This window comes from Erinaceus europaeus, chromosome 6 (assembly GCF_950295315.1).
Source record: "Erinaceus europaeus chromosome 6, mEriEur2.1, whole genome shotgun sequence".
In the NCBI taxonomy this organism is placed as follows: Eukaryota; Metazoa; Chordata; class Mammalia; order Eulipotyphla; family Erinaceidae; genus Erinaceus; species Erinaceus europaeus.
The window spans coordinates 66,721,572-66,735,332 of NC_080167.1; the positions used below are offsets into that span (position 1 = coordinate 66,721,572).

Sequence of the window (13,761 nt, forward strand, 5' to 3'; positions counted from 1 at the left end):
CGTCCCCCCCCCCGTCGGCCCCGGGACCTCGGAGGAGCTCTGGGAAAGTTTCCACCCGCTCCTGGACCCCAGCGGAAGCAAGGGTAGGGCGGAGCCTGCGCGTCCCGCCTGCCGCGCTCTGCGATTGGACGCAGGGGCCGTCGGTCACGAGGGTGGGTGGGGCGAGCACCCGGAGTCGGAAGTGTTGGTGCAGGGCAAGGCATGCCGGGACGGGGACCGGGAGGCCGGCGGCTGGAGCCTGAGCCCTCGGATCCCCAGTGCGTGAGGCAGTGGGGGGCGGCTGCGGGCGGTGAGGGCCTCCGAGGGTCCTGAAGGGGGGCTGGCGGGGGCGGCCTGGCCGGCGGAGTTGCTAAACCGGGGGGCCCCGGTGCGACCGACCCCGGGACCTGGTGGCCCCTGGGTAGCGGGAGCCCCGGGCTGGGCTGCCGGCGGGCGCGGCATCCTCCTGCCCTGCGGTGCTTTGACCTTGGAGACGAGTCGTTTATTCGTGTTCTCTGCGCCCCGTCCCTCGATTGCACCTCGTACCCGGATGTTTAGGAAGTCGGAGGAGAGGGAGGGGTCCTGCTCGGGGCTGGGGACCGGGACCCGGATAGGGACCCTTCAGGGCCGCAACGGGAGCTGCTGCTGCTCTCCAGGCATAGAAGCGCTCCTGCTCTCCGAATGGCCGCTGCACCCGTTTTTCCTGGAGGATGCTGTTTGTGAATGGGAGAGCCAGGTCGTGTCTTTGGCAAAGGCGATACCCGGATGGAGCTGGGGGTGGGGGGCTCATGGCTGCAAATCCAGAGCTCCAGCACCGCATCGCTCGCTTATGGAGCATGAGCTCCAGGACTCCGGGAACCTCCCCGCGTGCAGAAGCTGCGCCGCCCGCCGCCCCCCGGCCCCTCCCCGCCGGGCTGTCACTTCTCTCCGCGGAGGGGACAGTCGAGGCCCATTGAAGGCGGTGATGACATCTGGGAGGGAAGGAGGGAGCGTCTGCTAGAGCCTGGCACTGTGCTCCTACCCAGGAAGGGAGAGGAAGTGAAATCAGACCCGGGGCCCAGGAAAGCGGCCGCCCGTTACCAGACTGGATTTGGGTCACTAGCTGAGGGACGGGGTGGCCCTGGGAGACAGAAGTCGGTCTGAGTCAGGTTTTTATTTGCTTCTTTACTATTACCATTTTTAGCTTTTTATTATCTTTATTTATTTATTGGAGAGACCGTCAGAAATTGAGAGGGAAGATTGAGATAGAGAAGAAGAAAGAACCTGCAGCCCTGCCTGCTCCACCACTTGCAAAGCTTTCACCTTGCAGGGGGGCACCGGGGGCCTCGGCCGGGATCCCTACGCCTTGTAACGTGTGCTATGCCACCACCCAGCCCCGTTACTTATTACTATTATTATTTTATCAGAGTCCTTATTAGCTCTGACTGGGGACTTTGTAGCCTCCGGCACGAGAGTCTTCGTAGCTAAACCATTATGCCATCTACCTCCGTCCTGGAATCAGTTTTGTTGAACTTCCTGCTCCCTCGGGTCCCTGGTGCTGGGAAATGTCTGGAGTTTTGGCACCTGCCAGGTGCTTTTCTTACAGCCGCTGCCAGGCCTGTTGGAATGAATTGAGCCCCCTGCAGCCTTTGATGCCAGTGCCCTTCCCCTCCTCCATATGGCTGCAAAGGTACCAGCTGTGTAATGCAAAGTTGGGGCTGAGGCACAGTAAGAGAAAATCTGACATCCAGGTGGGTGCTCACTTACCTGGTGTTCTCAGTGCTCTTCCGCCGCTCCTGCTTTCTTCTAGGGTCTTACTTTGGCTTTGGACAGTTAGTTGGATGATAATGTGTGGCTGCCCACAGCTGCTGAGGCTCTCAGGAACAAAGTGGGGTTAAGAAAAGGAGCTCGTGGTCCGGGAGGTGGCGCAGTGATAAAGCTTTGGGCTCTCAAGCATGAGGTCCAGAATTCGATCCCCGGCAGCACATGTGCCAGAGTGATGTCTGGTTCTTTCTCCTATCTTCCTCATTTATAAATAAATAAAATCTTTTTTTTAATGTTTATTTTATTTATTTATTCCCTTTTGTTGCCCTTGTTGTTTTATTGTTGTAGTTATTATTGTTGTTGTTGGATAGGACAGAGAGAAGTGGAGAGAGGAGGGGAAGACAGAGAGGAGGAGAGAAAGACAGACACCTGCAGACCTGCTTCACCACCTGTGAAGCGACTCCCCTGCAGGTGGGGAGCCGGGGTTCGAACCGGGATCCTTATGCCGTCCTTGTGCTTTGCGCCACCTGCGTTTAACCCGCTGTGCTACAGCCCGACTCCCCAAATAAATAAAATCTTAAAAAAAAAAAAAAGAGAGAAGGAGCTCATGGGAGTCGGGCGGTTGTGCAGCAGGTTAAACACACTTGGTGCAAAGCACAAGGACTGATATAAGGATCCGGGTTCGAGCCCCAGCTCCCCACCTGCATGAGGTCGCTTGGCAAGTGGTAAAGCAGGTCTGCAGGTGTCTTATCTTTCTCTCCCCCTCTGTCTCTTCCCCTTCTCTCTCCATTTCTCTCTGTCCTATCCTACAGTGATGGTATCAACAACAGTAAGTACAACAAAACAAGGCAACAAAAGGGAATAAATAAATATTAAAGAGTGAGAAGGCGCTCATTTGACAGGTTTTGTGACCTGTGAGTATGTGCGAGTGAGATAAACTTCAAATTTCAATTTTAGATTGTTTGTCACCAACTTTCTCTCCTTATCTAACCCACCTCTCCTACCTGATTGTAGTTTAAGACTGAATGTGGTTTGGTCTCTGCCCTTAGGAGTTAATCACCAAAGCAATTCAAGTCTTATGTCTCCAGATGTCACCCATACGTGCTTTTTTGAAGACCTGGGCTTAACAGTCCTTCCTGGACTCTAAGCTGTCATTTCACTGATAGCTTGAAAATAAGACACTAACTTGAAAGCTGAAAGCTTTCGCTTTCTCTTCACTCCAGGAAGAAGCGATGCAAAGAAAACCCCTTCTCTGGCCATAATATGGTAATTGCCTTTTAAGTACTAGCTAGAAATGTCAGCTGTCTTTCTTTTTCATTCTTATCAAGGAAGATTTGGTCTTCACACCTTTCGCATTGCTGTTGCTGCAGCTTTCAGTTGCCTGGTTAGTAAAGCCTGACTATCTCTAGCTGCCCAGTTCTCCCTGACCACTATAGAGTGTGGGTTTGTTTTTTTGTTGACCCTGCGCCTAAGCTTAGTGATTCCCTGAATTGCCTTAGGATCAAAGTCAGTATTCTTAAAGAACTCCAGTTTGGGAGCTAGGCGATAGCACAGCGGGTTAAGCGCACAAAGCGCAAAGCACAAAGACTGGCTGGTTCTTGCCCCCAGCTCTCCACCTGCAGGGGTCTCTTTGCAAGCGGTGAAGCAGGTGTCTATCTTTTTCTCCTCCTCTCTGTCTTCCCCTCCTCTCTCCATTTCTCTGTCCTATCCAACAATAACAACAACAGCTATGACAACAACAAGGGCAACAAAATGGGGAAAATGGCCTCCAGGAGCAGTGGATTCATAGTGCAGGCACCGAGCCCCAGTGATAACTCTGGAGGCAAAAAAAAAACCCAAAACACCAAAAAAACAAAACACTCCAGTTTAAGGGCCTGCAGAGTCTGTGCCTCCAGATACTTTTCTCAGCTTCGTCCCCTCCTTGGGACTTTTGTCCTATTGAAACACCACTTTCTGGCCACAGCAGCACTGGCCTGACTCTTGGTGTCTTTGCACACATTTCTTTTGTCTCCTTTGGAGAGCTGAACTGGTGGTAGAACTTTTCCAACCTTCCCTGCTCTGTTGGCTTTTCTCTGCAAGATTTAGTGCATCACACCTGAATCTGGAGTGCTTAAATGTGCTATGCTTGTGTTATAGAGTAACTTGTGTTTGCTTCGATAGCCGCCTTCTGTGTAGACTTAAGTCTTAATTCAGCTTTGTTGTCTTACTGTCTAAAATAGCATTTGATTCCCAAAAGAGCAGCAGAGAAAGCCTCAGAAATTTATAAAGAGGGAGCCGGGCAGTGGTGCAGTGGGTCAAGCGCACACTCACGGACTGGCGTAAGGATGCTGGTTCGAGCCCCTGGCTCCCCACCTGCAGGGGTCACTTCTCAGGCAGTGAAGCAGGTCTGCAAGTGTCTTTCTCTCCTCTTTCTTCCCTTCCTCTCTCAAATTCTCTGTCCTATCCAACAACAACAGCAATAACAACAACGATAAACAAGAACAACAAAAGGGGGAAAATTAAATAAATAAAAGTTAAAAAATATATAAAGAATTGGTGGATGGGTGGTGGCACACCTGGTTGAGCACACATGTTACAATGTGCAAAGACCCAGGTTTAAGCCCCTGGTCCCCCCCACGGGGGAAAGCTTTTTGAGCAATGAAGCAGGGTTGCAGGTGTCTTTCCATCTCTCTCTCTCTCTCTTTTTTTCCACCAGAGCACTGCTCAGCTCTGGCTTATGGTGGTGCAGCGGATTGAACCTGGGACTTTGGAGCCTCAGACGTTGTCGGGTACCTTTGGGGACCAGCCAGCCCAACTCCCACTTCTCCGTCTGGCCTGTTGGCCACCAGGAGACAACAGATGGAGAGTGGGGAATCTCAGGCCAGTAGAGTCAGGGGTGAGCTCGCTGAGGGGTCTCCCCGCGTACCGTGTGGGCGGACGAGGCTGATAGGAAGGTTGGAATTCCCCCAGGTACTGTGACCACATCTCTCTCGACCACAAGGCTGGCATGCCAAGGGGAGTCTGATAGACAAGCTTCTGGGGGGGGGGGGGGTCATCCATCCACGCTCCAACACACTTTAGGCCCACAGTTCCCCCTTTTTTCTTTTGTTAAAGAAGGTCAGCCATGACTTCCAAGTCAGCTGTGGGGATAGGAGAGTAGGGTTGAACCGAGACTCTCTGGATCGTCACTTGGACCATGTTCTGGAGGCGGTTCTTTAGGAACTGCAGGAGCCATGTGGCGACAAGGAGCAGCACGCCAGTAGCAAAGAGGGGTCAGGAGGGGAAGAATCCAAGATAACACGGGGAGGACATCCAAGAGTCCAGGGCTGAGGGAACAAGACTTTTTTTTTTTAAAGTTTTGGGAGGGATGGAGGATTAGTTCAAGAGCAAGATGGCATAGCGCAGATACGCAGGCCAAGATGAACAGTTAAGGCTGGGTGGTGAGGCGAGAGTGTGACAGAGGGCTTGTTCTTGTTGGGTGATCTTATTCTGGATTTGGACAGCTCTGGGGATGGGGATCAGCTGTCAGGAGATAAAAATGCTGGCTATGGGGGAGGAGGAAAACGTGTTATAGTTTTCCGGTAACTCCACTAGCCCATCTATTATCCCATGGGTCATGGATGGTGAACTTGAGGGAGCCTAGGCCCGAGAAATACTGTTTCTTGGGCTTGTATCAGCTATAATATTGGTCATAAGCGTCGGGGACCCCGTGAATATTACATGACCAATAGTGGCATCCTCCATAGTAGTTGACCCACTCTAGGCAGCTCCCGGTATTGTCAAAGGGGAAGCAGACACAGGGACATCCTTGGGCACGGTGGGAGCAAGGTGTCATGGAGGCAGGGGAGACTGGGATGATGATGGCTGACTGGCGTCCTTGGTTGGAGCAATTCCCAGCTCATATAACCTTATTAACCTCATTGTAGGTCTCCCACACCTGAAACTGCCAGAGAGTAGCAGGTGCAGCAGAGGTGGGAAGGGTGGATAATAAGACAAGATACACGGAAAGAGCAAGGGGTAAAAGGTGGGCCGAAGGGGGGATTTTGTCCCTGAGCTCTGTGGATTAGGCCCTTCAGGTCATGCCATGTCATGTTATGAGTCTCGGGGGGCGCTGTTCTGCTGCGGGTCTTCTGGCATCTCCTGTTCTTTGTTAAGGAGAGTCGTGCCATCCTGTGGGCAATGCCGGACATGGCGGGCAGGGACCCAGATGGGTTTCAGAGAGTCCTGTGGAAAAACACATGCAAATCTCCTTCCCATGGTTAGCAGGGGGTCTGGTCCCTTCCAAAGGCCATCTGGGGGCCCTTCCATCTGACCTGTATAGCAGGGAGGGAGTGGGGAGCTTGCCAGTGGTTAACTATAGGGGCTTTTTCAGAATTTTTAGAAATATTAAAGACATTAAGTGTAGTGAGAGCCATGGTGAGCTGAACGCTGAACATTCACAGGGTATATTCCCCCTTTTTCTTTATTAATGATTTTTTTTTTTTTTTTTAGCGTTTGGTGAGCTCTCTCGACGATGCCTTGGCCTTGCGGATTGTAAGGAATACCCGTATTATGAGTAATACCCCATAGTGAGCAAAAGGTTTTGAATTGTTGGCTAGTAAGTGCAGGACCATTATCAGTTTTGACCTGTAAGGGGAGGCCCATAATGGCAAAACAAGATAACATGTGGGACACAAGTTTTTTGGCATTTTCACCAGTTAGGGCTGTATCCCGGATGACTTTTGCCTGCCGAACTGTGGGATGTGGGTGATGGAGATTTGCCACAGAGCATTGGCCTTAAGGCCACGGGGGTTCTGATAAGGGAGGTGCAGGAGGAGCAGGTTCTTCTTCTTCTAGCGTTTGCCCTTCTTCCGTAGCCAGTCAACAGCGTCAGGTTGAGCCTGATGTCTGCTTGTTGCTGGCTTTGAAAGTGACTGGGATCCATGTGGATTCAGTCGGCTAGGAAGGATCGTCAGTTTCCCCAATAAATGGGTACTCACGGGATGCACCACGAGAAGGTTGATCCTTAAGCTGGGCTATAGGAATGTCTGGGAAATGCGCTTGTAAGCCTTTAAGGTTGGTATGGGTACAGCAGCAGGAATGGGTCTTTGGAGAGAGCCACACACAAACCAGTGAGAGGCATTGGGGGGTAGTTTGCAAATCTAAATTTTTGTAAATTTTGAAAAGATTAAGTGTAGCTAAGGCTATGGCTAATTGTATGTTGGAGGAGTATAAAAAAACTAGGGATATGAGTGACCTTAGTGATCAGTACACACCCATGAGTAAAACATGAATATTGTTGTTAAGTCACATAAGCTGAAATTGGATTACAAATAGGGGGAACTTCTTATATTAAGATCTTACCATATGAGCAGTTGGTTCTTCATGTGAAGGCTTGTCACAGCTGTAATCATTCACTTGTGAAGAAAAACTTGTACCAGGTTAGAAGTTCACTAGAATTGGCTTAAATATCTTTATATAATTTTGGAAGGCCTTTTTAACAATAAAATAATTATCATCTCTTTAGTATGATTTAAAGCTGCGTAAACAATTTAAGCACAATATTAGAACTTCGTTTACTGCTAGGATCTTAGCAATTTATTGATTATAGAGTTATCACAAGTTTATTCGATTACTTGCTCATACTCTTATATTTTAGCTGTATTTTATTTTATTTAAAAAAAATTATTTTCCCTTTTGTTGCCCTTGTTGTTGTAGTTAATGTTGTTGATGTCATCATTGTTAGATAAGACAGAGAGAAATGGAAAGAGGAGGGGATGATAGAGGGGGAGAGAAAGACAGACACCTGCAGACCTGCTTAACCACTTCTGAAGCGACTCCCCTGCAGGTGAGGAGCCGGGGGCTTGAACCAGGATCCTTACACTGGTCCTTGCACTTTGCGCCACCTGTGCTTAACCTGCTGTACTACCGCCCGACTCCCTGTATTTTATTTTTTATATAACACCTTTTGAGTGGTTATGAGTAAGGGTGGATATAAGACTTTACTAGATCTTACACTTTAAATTCTGACATGGGCATGCTTGTTGGGAAAGCAGAGGCCAGCAGCAAGCCTCGTGTGCCCTGGATATTTATAGTTTTGTTGAAAGCCCTTTAGATCTTGAAGGGGCCTTATTTAAAACAGAGGCCTTGAAGGCCAAGAAAAATGGCTGGTGTTTAAATGCCACGGTTTTTTTCTGACGCGCAGAGCACTCCCTCTGCCTAAGGAGGGTTGGAGCCAGGGGAGGAGGTTAGTGACATGTAGGCTATCAGAGAAAAGATGGAAAGGGTCTCTGACATGGTGAAGAGCCAGATAGACGCATATAATTCTTTAAGTTGAGGGGAACTGCCGGGGAATTCCTCAAAGAGACTCTGGGGGGGATGGTCAGGGTCATAACTAATAGCTCCCTGAGCACCCCCATCTGTGAAGACGTTGGTGGCGTTAGGGATAGGGGATTCCTGGGAGAGTTTGGGGCTCACCCAGGGCAGATGGGGGAGGTATTAAAGATCAGCAGCTGGAGAGGCAGGGTGGGATCATATCTGGCCAGCTCCATATCTCATAGGGCCTGATTAACCTGTCTGAGGGAGAGGCACTGGGTGTCAGATGCCTGTGGGAGGCAGGGTTCTTATCGATGGGATGGGTATGAGGTCTCTCCATACAAGAATGTAAAGTCCTTTCTTTATATGCAAGAGTAGGGCAGCTTTCACAGCCTCCAGGCAAATAGTGGGGTTATTAGCCCTGCCCTGGGGCAGGACCACCCACTCAAACTGCGCCCCCCCCCCCCCCCCCCCCCCCAGTAATTGAGCACTGCAGCCATGGAAGTGTAGGGTATGGAGAAGAAACAATTCCGAAGTAACTACCATTTTCCAGACTTTTTCTGGATGGTAAATACTGGGGTACTCCTGAGGCTACCACAAGTCACCTATACATGCCCTTTTGAAGACCTCACAGTCCTTCCTGGAGTCTGAGCTGCCATTTCACAGATAGTTTGAAAATAAGACACTAATTTGAAAGCTGAAAGCTTTCACTGTCTAGGCTTTAAGTCATCATCAGCTTCCGGTTTTTCCTTTCTTTCACTATTCCTCTTTCCTGGGTGCGGGAGACACACTCAGATGCAGAGTCCTGTGCTATTGTGAGGGAGTGCTGTCTGCACGGGGAGGGGGACAGGTCCTGCAGGGGGCACAGGGCTTGCACCCTTTGGGGGGCTCAAGAAGCGGGCCGTGGAGCTGGCACCACGGTGTCTTCTTGCTGTGTTGATTGCTTCTAGAACTGATGAGACAGTATTTTTTGGCTTTTTCATTTTGAGTGTACAGTATATTATTATTATTATTACTATTTACCAGCTCTGACTTACGGTGGTCCAGAGAATTGAACTTGGAGCCTCAGGCGTGAAGGCCTTTTGCATAATAAGCAAAGTATGCAGTATTCAGTGATGTTTTCCTTACAACTACTTCCTCTAACACTTGTTGCGAAGCCTTTGGTTATGCTTCACTGTGGTGGGGGAAAAAAAATGACCTTGACACTGAACTTTTCAGAAGGCGCTGTAAATCTGCGTGGGTACAGAATGGAGGCTCAGTCTCCTAGTCAGGCTGCTGTGAGCTCAGGTTTAATTTGGGGGGGGGGGTGGCGGCTGTGTGAGATGAGACGAGAACATGGGAAAGAACTTCAGAAGCCATGGGGTTCCACACTCTTGGCGCCTCGAGGTAGTTGGGGGCTTCAAAGCCAAGGAAGACGGCTTCAAGGTGGGCTAAGGGGAGCGTGGTGCTGCACACCTGTTCACTTGCGGGAGGATGGCGATGGAGCTCCAGGCCCTGTCTCGCTTGCCCCTCTCAAGGCCAGAGCTTTCAGCCCTGCGCTGGGAGACATGGTACTTTAGACACCCCCACCCACCAGCTCTGAATACAGTAGAGCACCCATACCCGAATATGGCAGCTCTCATAGCTAGTGACTGCAGGGGTCTCAGAAACGCTCTGGTGGTCTTACTGCTGCGGAGTGCTTGCTTCCTGGCTGGGGTACGTACGTTCCTGGAGCAGGAGCCAGGGGTGGCGCCGTGAGCTGGGAGAGGTGTGGGGAAATTCGCAAGGGATTTGGTCCTGGAAGGCACTGAGCCCTCAGCAGAATCGTGGGAGACACCCAAGGCCTCGTGTGTGTTTGTCCTCTTCACTGAGACCCTTGGAACAAAGCGGGGTCGGTGGGGACTGGCAGGATGAGGCAGGGCAGCCTGGCAATTTGGTCAGTGCGAGTGCCCCTCTTCTAAGTCACACGCCTTGTCCTGGAGGGCTCCCGTGATCCCCTTCATCTTATAGAAATGGCTGCTGAGCAGAAGGCTTTCACTCCAGACCCTGTAAGTACCCGCCTTCTTCAGTTTGTCTGGCTGGGGCTGTGACCCGTCAGCTTTGGGTCGGTGTCAGATGCTCCTGGAACGACTTGGGTCAAGCTTGACTGCAGTAACAAACAGAGCCTAGGTGTGGATTGACCTCCCAGGGGAAGTTCATTTCCTGACCCCGTAGTATTCCAGAAGCTTCCAGCTGGTCGGAGAGTTTGTGTGTTGGCAAGGAGTGGCAGTCTGCAAAGCAGCGATGGAGGGACTGAGTCTGCTAGCTGCATTTCCTTTTTTGGGTGTGAGCCTTCTAAGACTGTCTTGGGGAGTCTACTCCAGCAGAACTGAAAGGAGAGCAGACCTTGAGAGGCCAATGAGCCTGTCGGGTAGGCCTGCCAGAAATACCCCTTTCGTAGCTTCCATTGGCGGGAGCCCCGTCCTGGCTATGCTTACCCACAAGCAGGAGAGGAAATGCAGAGCAGCTGTGGGGTGCAAACAGACTAATTCAGGAGGATGCGGAGCCTGGCCTTGTCCACAGAACCCTGAGCGCTGTCTGTGATGTATTTGGACCGTCATTTTTAGCAATAAAAATAAGTAAAAAAAAAAAAAAAATGAACGCAGGAATCACAGCTGATGAGTCTGCATCCAGCAAGCCTTTATATATTTGTTGTTTATAATGATAACGTGCTGAACACGCAGGGGTAACGCTCAGGATAATCATGTCTCTGTCCTTCAGAGCATCACAGGCTAGTGGCTCACAGTAGAGGCTTAGTACTTGAAGGGAGACTGGAGAAATGGGCAGGGACAGACTCAGGGTGGAGAAGATGTGGTGTCAGAAGAGCTAGTTTTATTCTGGCCATCTCCTGGAAGTGTTATCCTGCATTTCGTTAGAGCTGTACTTGCAGCCGCCCTCTTTAAAGTATAAGTTTTCTACTTGACAATGATTCTGTGACTCTACTGTACCAACGGAACTAGATCAGAAGTGTGAAGAGTCTCACTTAAACACAGGAAAGAGGGATCAGCTGTCAAAGGACTAAAGGGTAGCTAACTCTCCCTTGCTCTGGAGACAGGACCCTAGCCACAGGGGCTGCTGCCGTGTGCTGTGGAGGACGGCTTTCCCCTCCAGATCTGTCAGGTGTGTTCGACTCCCCCATCTTGTCAGCTCGGTGCTCTGTTCTGGGTGCTCTGGGGGCAGAGAGAGGTTAACAGTGTAGCCACTGCATTCTGTTGCTGAGACTTGGAGAAGCCAGCATGCACAGCTAACAGTGTATGAGTTTGTCTTGGAAAAGTTACAGACAACTGGTAGCTACTCCGGTTACTAGAGAAAGGGAAGTGGCCCAAGTAACGTCAAGGAGAAGGGGCCAGGGCGCAAACTGCCCATTGCTGATAACTGATAACTTTTCTCCCTCTTTCTTTCTTCCTTTCTTTCTTTCTTTCTTCCTTTCTTTCTTTCTTTCTTTCCTTCCTTCCTGCCTTCCTTCCTTCTTTTTTATTATCTTTATTTATTGATTGGATAGAGACAGAAATCGAGAGGGAAGGGAGGGATAGAGAGGGTGAGAAACAGAGAGACACCTGCGGCACTGCTTCACCACTTACAAAGCTTTCCCCCTGCAGGTGGGGACTGGGGGCTCGAACCCAGGTCCTTGCGCATTGTAATATGTGCGCTCAACCAGGTGCGCTACCACCCATCCCCCCCGTTTTTAAATTTTTTGCTGATAATTTTTTTTTTGAATGAGCATTGTACAGTCTGGGCATCTAGAAAAAGTAAGGAGTGAACAAGGCCACATCTTTTTTTTTAAAATTTTTTTTTCTTTTTATTTTCCCTTTTGTTGCCCTTGTTTTTAATGTTGTTTTCGTTGTTAATGTTGTCGTTGTTAGATAGGACAGAGAGAAATGGAGAGAGGAGGGGAAGACAGGGAGCGAGAAAGAGAGACACCTGCAGACCTGCTTCACCGCCTGTGAAGCGACTCCCCTGCAGGTGGGGAGCCGGGGGCTTGAACTGGAATCCTTATGCCGGTCACAAGGCCACATCTTATTTGAGGGTTGTCTTTACAATTCTAAGGAAGAAAAAGCTAAGAAAATACGAAACGACCAGATGTAGCTGGGAGGAGAGGAAAGGAGCTGCCTGGTGGTCCCAGAGTCTGTAGTCTGAAAGCTGTTGGGTTGGTGATGACTAAGGAGTGTCCTGTTTTCTCCTGCCTGGGATCTGACACAGTGAGCCGGTGTAAGCGGAAGCATCTTACAGCCATCGACTGCCAGCACTTGGCTCGGAGGCACTTGGCTGTGACCCAGGCCTTCGGTCAGAGATGGACAAGTCGAGACCCTAACCACGGTCTCTATCCTCGGCCCAGAGCAAAGCGAGGGACGAGGACAAGGGGTATGTCTTTCTAAAAATGTACCTTAGCTTTTGGAATCTCATCTGTGTGTGTGGCCCTTGACACTGCCCAGCACCTGCCAGTGTTGCCGGTGTCATTTTGCAGCCCCTGTGGCAACAGCTGGACACTGTTTCCATGGAGACGCCACCCTTCGTTGGAGGGCTTGGTAAAGACCCCAGGAAGTGTGTTTGAAGGAATTCTCTCGGCCTGTTTGGTTATCCTTACTGCTTCACCTAGAAGCTTTCTGATTTCCTGGGGCCACTGAGTAATCGCACATAGTAAGTACCTTCTGCAAGGTTCTGGCTTCGAGTCCCTGGTCCTCACCTGCAGGGGGGATGCTTCATGAACAGTGAAGCCAGTCTGCAGGTGTCTCCCCCCTCCTCAAATTCTCTCTGTCCTATTGAATAAAATAGGGGGAAGAGAAAACAAAAAATGGCTGCCAGGAGCAGTGGATTTGTACTGCTGGCACTGAGCCCCAGCGATAACACTGGAGGCAAAAAACCCCTCTGATTTCTTTTTTCCTTTTTTTTTTTTTTAATTTTTAAATTAATTAATTTTCCCTTTTGTTGCCCTTGTTGTCTTTTTATTGTTGTTGTAGTTATTGATGTCATTGTTGTTGGATAGGACAGAGAGAAATGGAGAGAGGAGGGGGAGACAGAGGAGGAGAGAAAGACAGACACCTGCAGACCTGCTTCACCGCCTGTGAAGCGACTCCCCTGCAGGTGGAGAGCCGGGGGCTCGAACCAGGACCGCTGACATATACTGAGTTGTCAGAAGAGACAAGTCTCTGTGTGTGTGTGTGTGTGTGTATTTTAATTTAAGCGGCTGGTCTTAAATCCCACTGTTCCTAGCAGACTTTATTTACTTATATGAATGGTTTTACTTACTTACTTGGATAGAGACAGAAATTGAGGGGAGGGTGGAGGTAGGGAGAGAGCGAGAGAGACAACTGCAGCACTGCTTCGCTATTTGTGAAGCTTCCCTCCACAGGAGAGGACCAGGGCCTTGAACCCAGGTCCTTGTGCCCTGTAGAGTATACATTCAACCTGGTGTGCCACTGCCCAGTGCCTTTATTTATTTTGATTTTTAGATAGACAGAGAGAGAGAGAGAGAAAGGATGGAGCAGCCCTGCCTCCTCTGTTCATGGAGGCTCTCCTGGTACAATTCATGGTGCTTCCTTGTGCCAGGGCTCAGACCTGGCCTGTGCACAGAACAAGGCATGCACCCTGCCTTGTGAGCTACCTCTGCAGCCTCTGTAGATAGATTTCTTAGATTTTTTTTATATTTACTTATTTTCCCTTTTGTTGTCCTTGTTGTTTTTTATTGTTGTTGTTTTTGATGTCGTCGTCATTAGGTAGGACAGAGAGAAATGGAGAGAAGAGGGGAAG

The 13,761-nt window shown here is 49.9% G+C and overlaps 1 protein-coding gene across 5 annotated transcripts in view; it reads left to right on the forward strand.

Annotated features, from left to right (window-relative positions):
• Positions 1–13,761, forward strand: part of FBH1 (F-box DNA helicase 1) — a 39,815-nt gene that overhangs the window by 143 nt on the left and 25,911 nt on the right. The window contains exons 1-3 of one of the 5 annotated variants that reach the window (XM_060192411.1): positions 200–257; positions 11,069–11,133; positions 12,214–12,375. In XM_060192411.1, coding sequence (XP_060048394.1) covers positions 202–257; positions 11,069–11,133; positions 12,214–12,375 — 283 coding nt within the window. In that variant the 5' untranslated portion in view covers positions 200–201. Of the gene's footprint in view, positions 1–157; positions 258–11,068; positions 11,134–12,213; positions 12,376–12,525; positions 12,652–13,761 lie in introns of those variants that run through there. The other 4 variants (XM_016189770.2, XM_060192412.1, XM_016189771.2 and 1 more) reach the window with 4 other exon arrangements.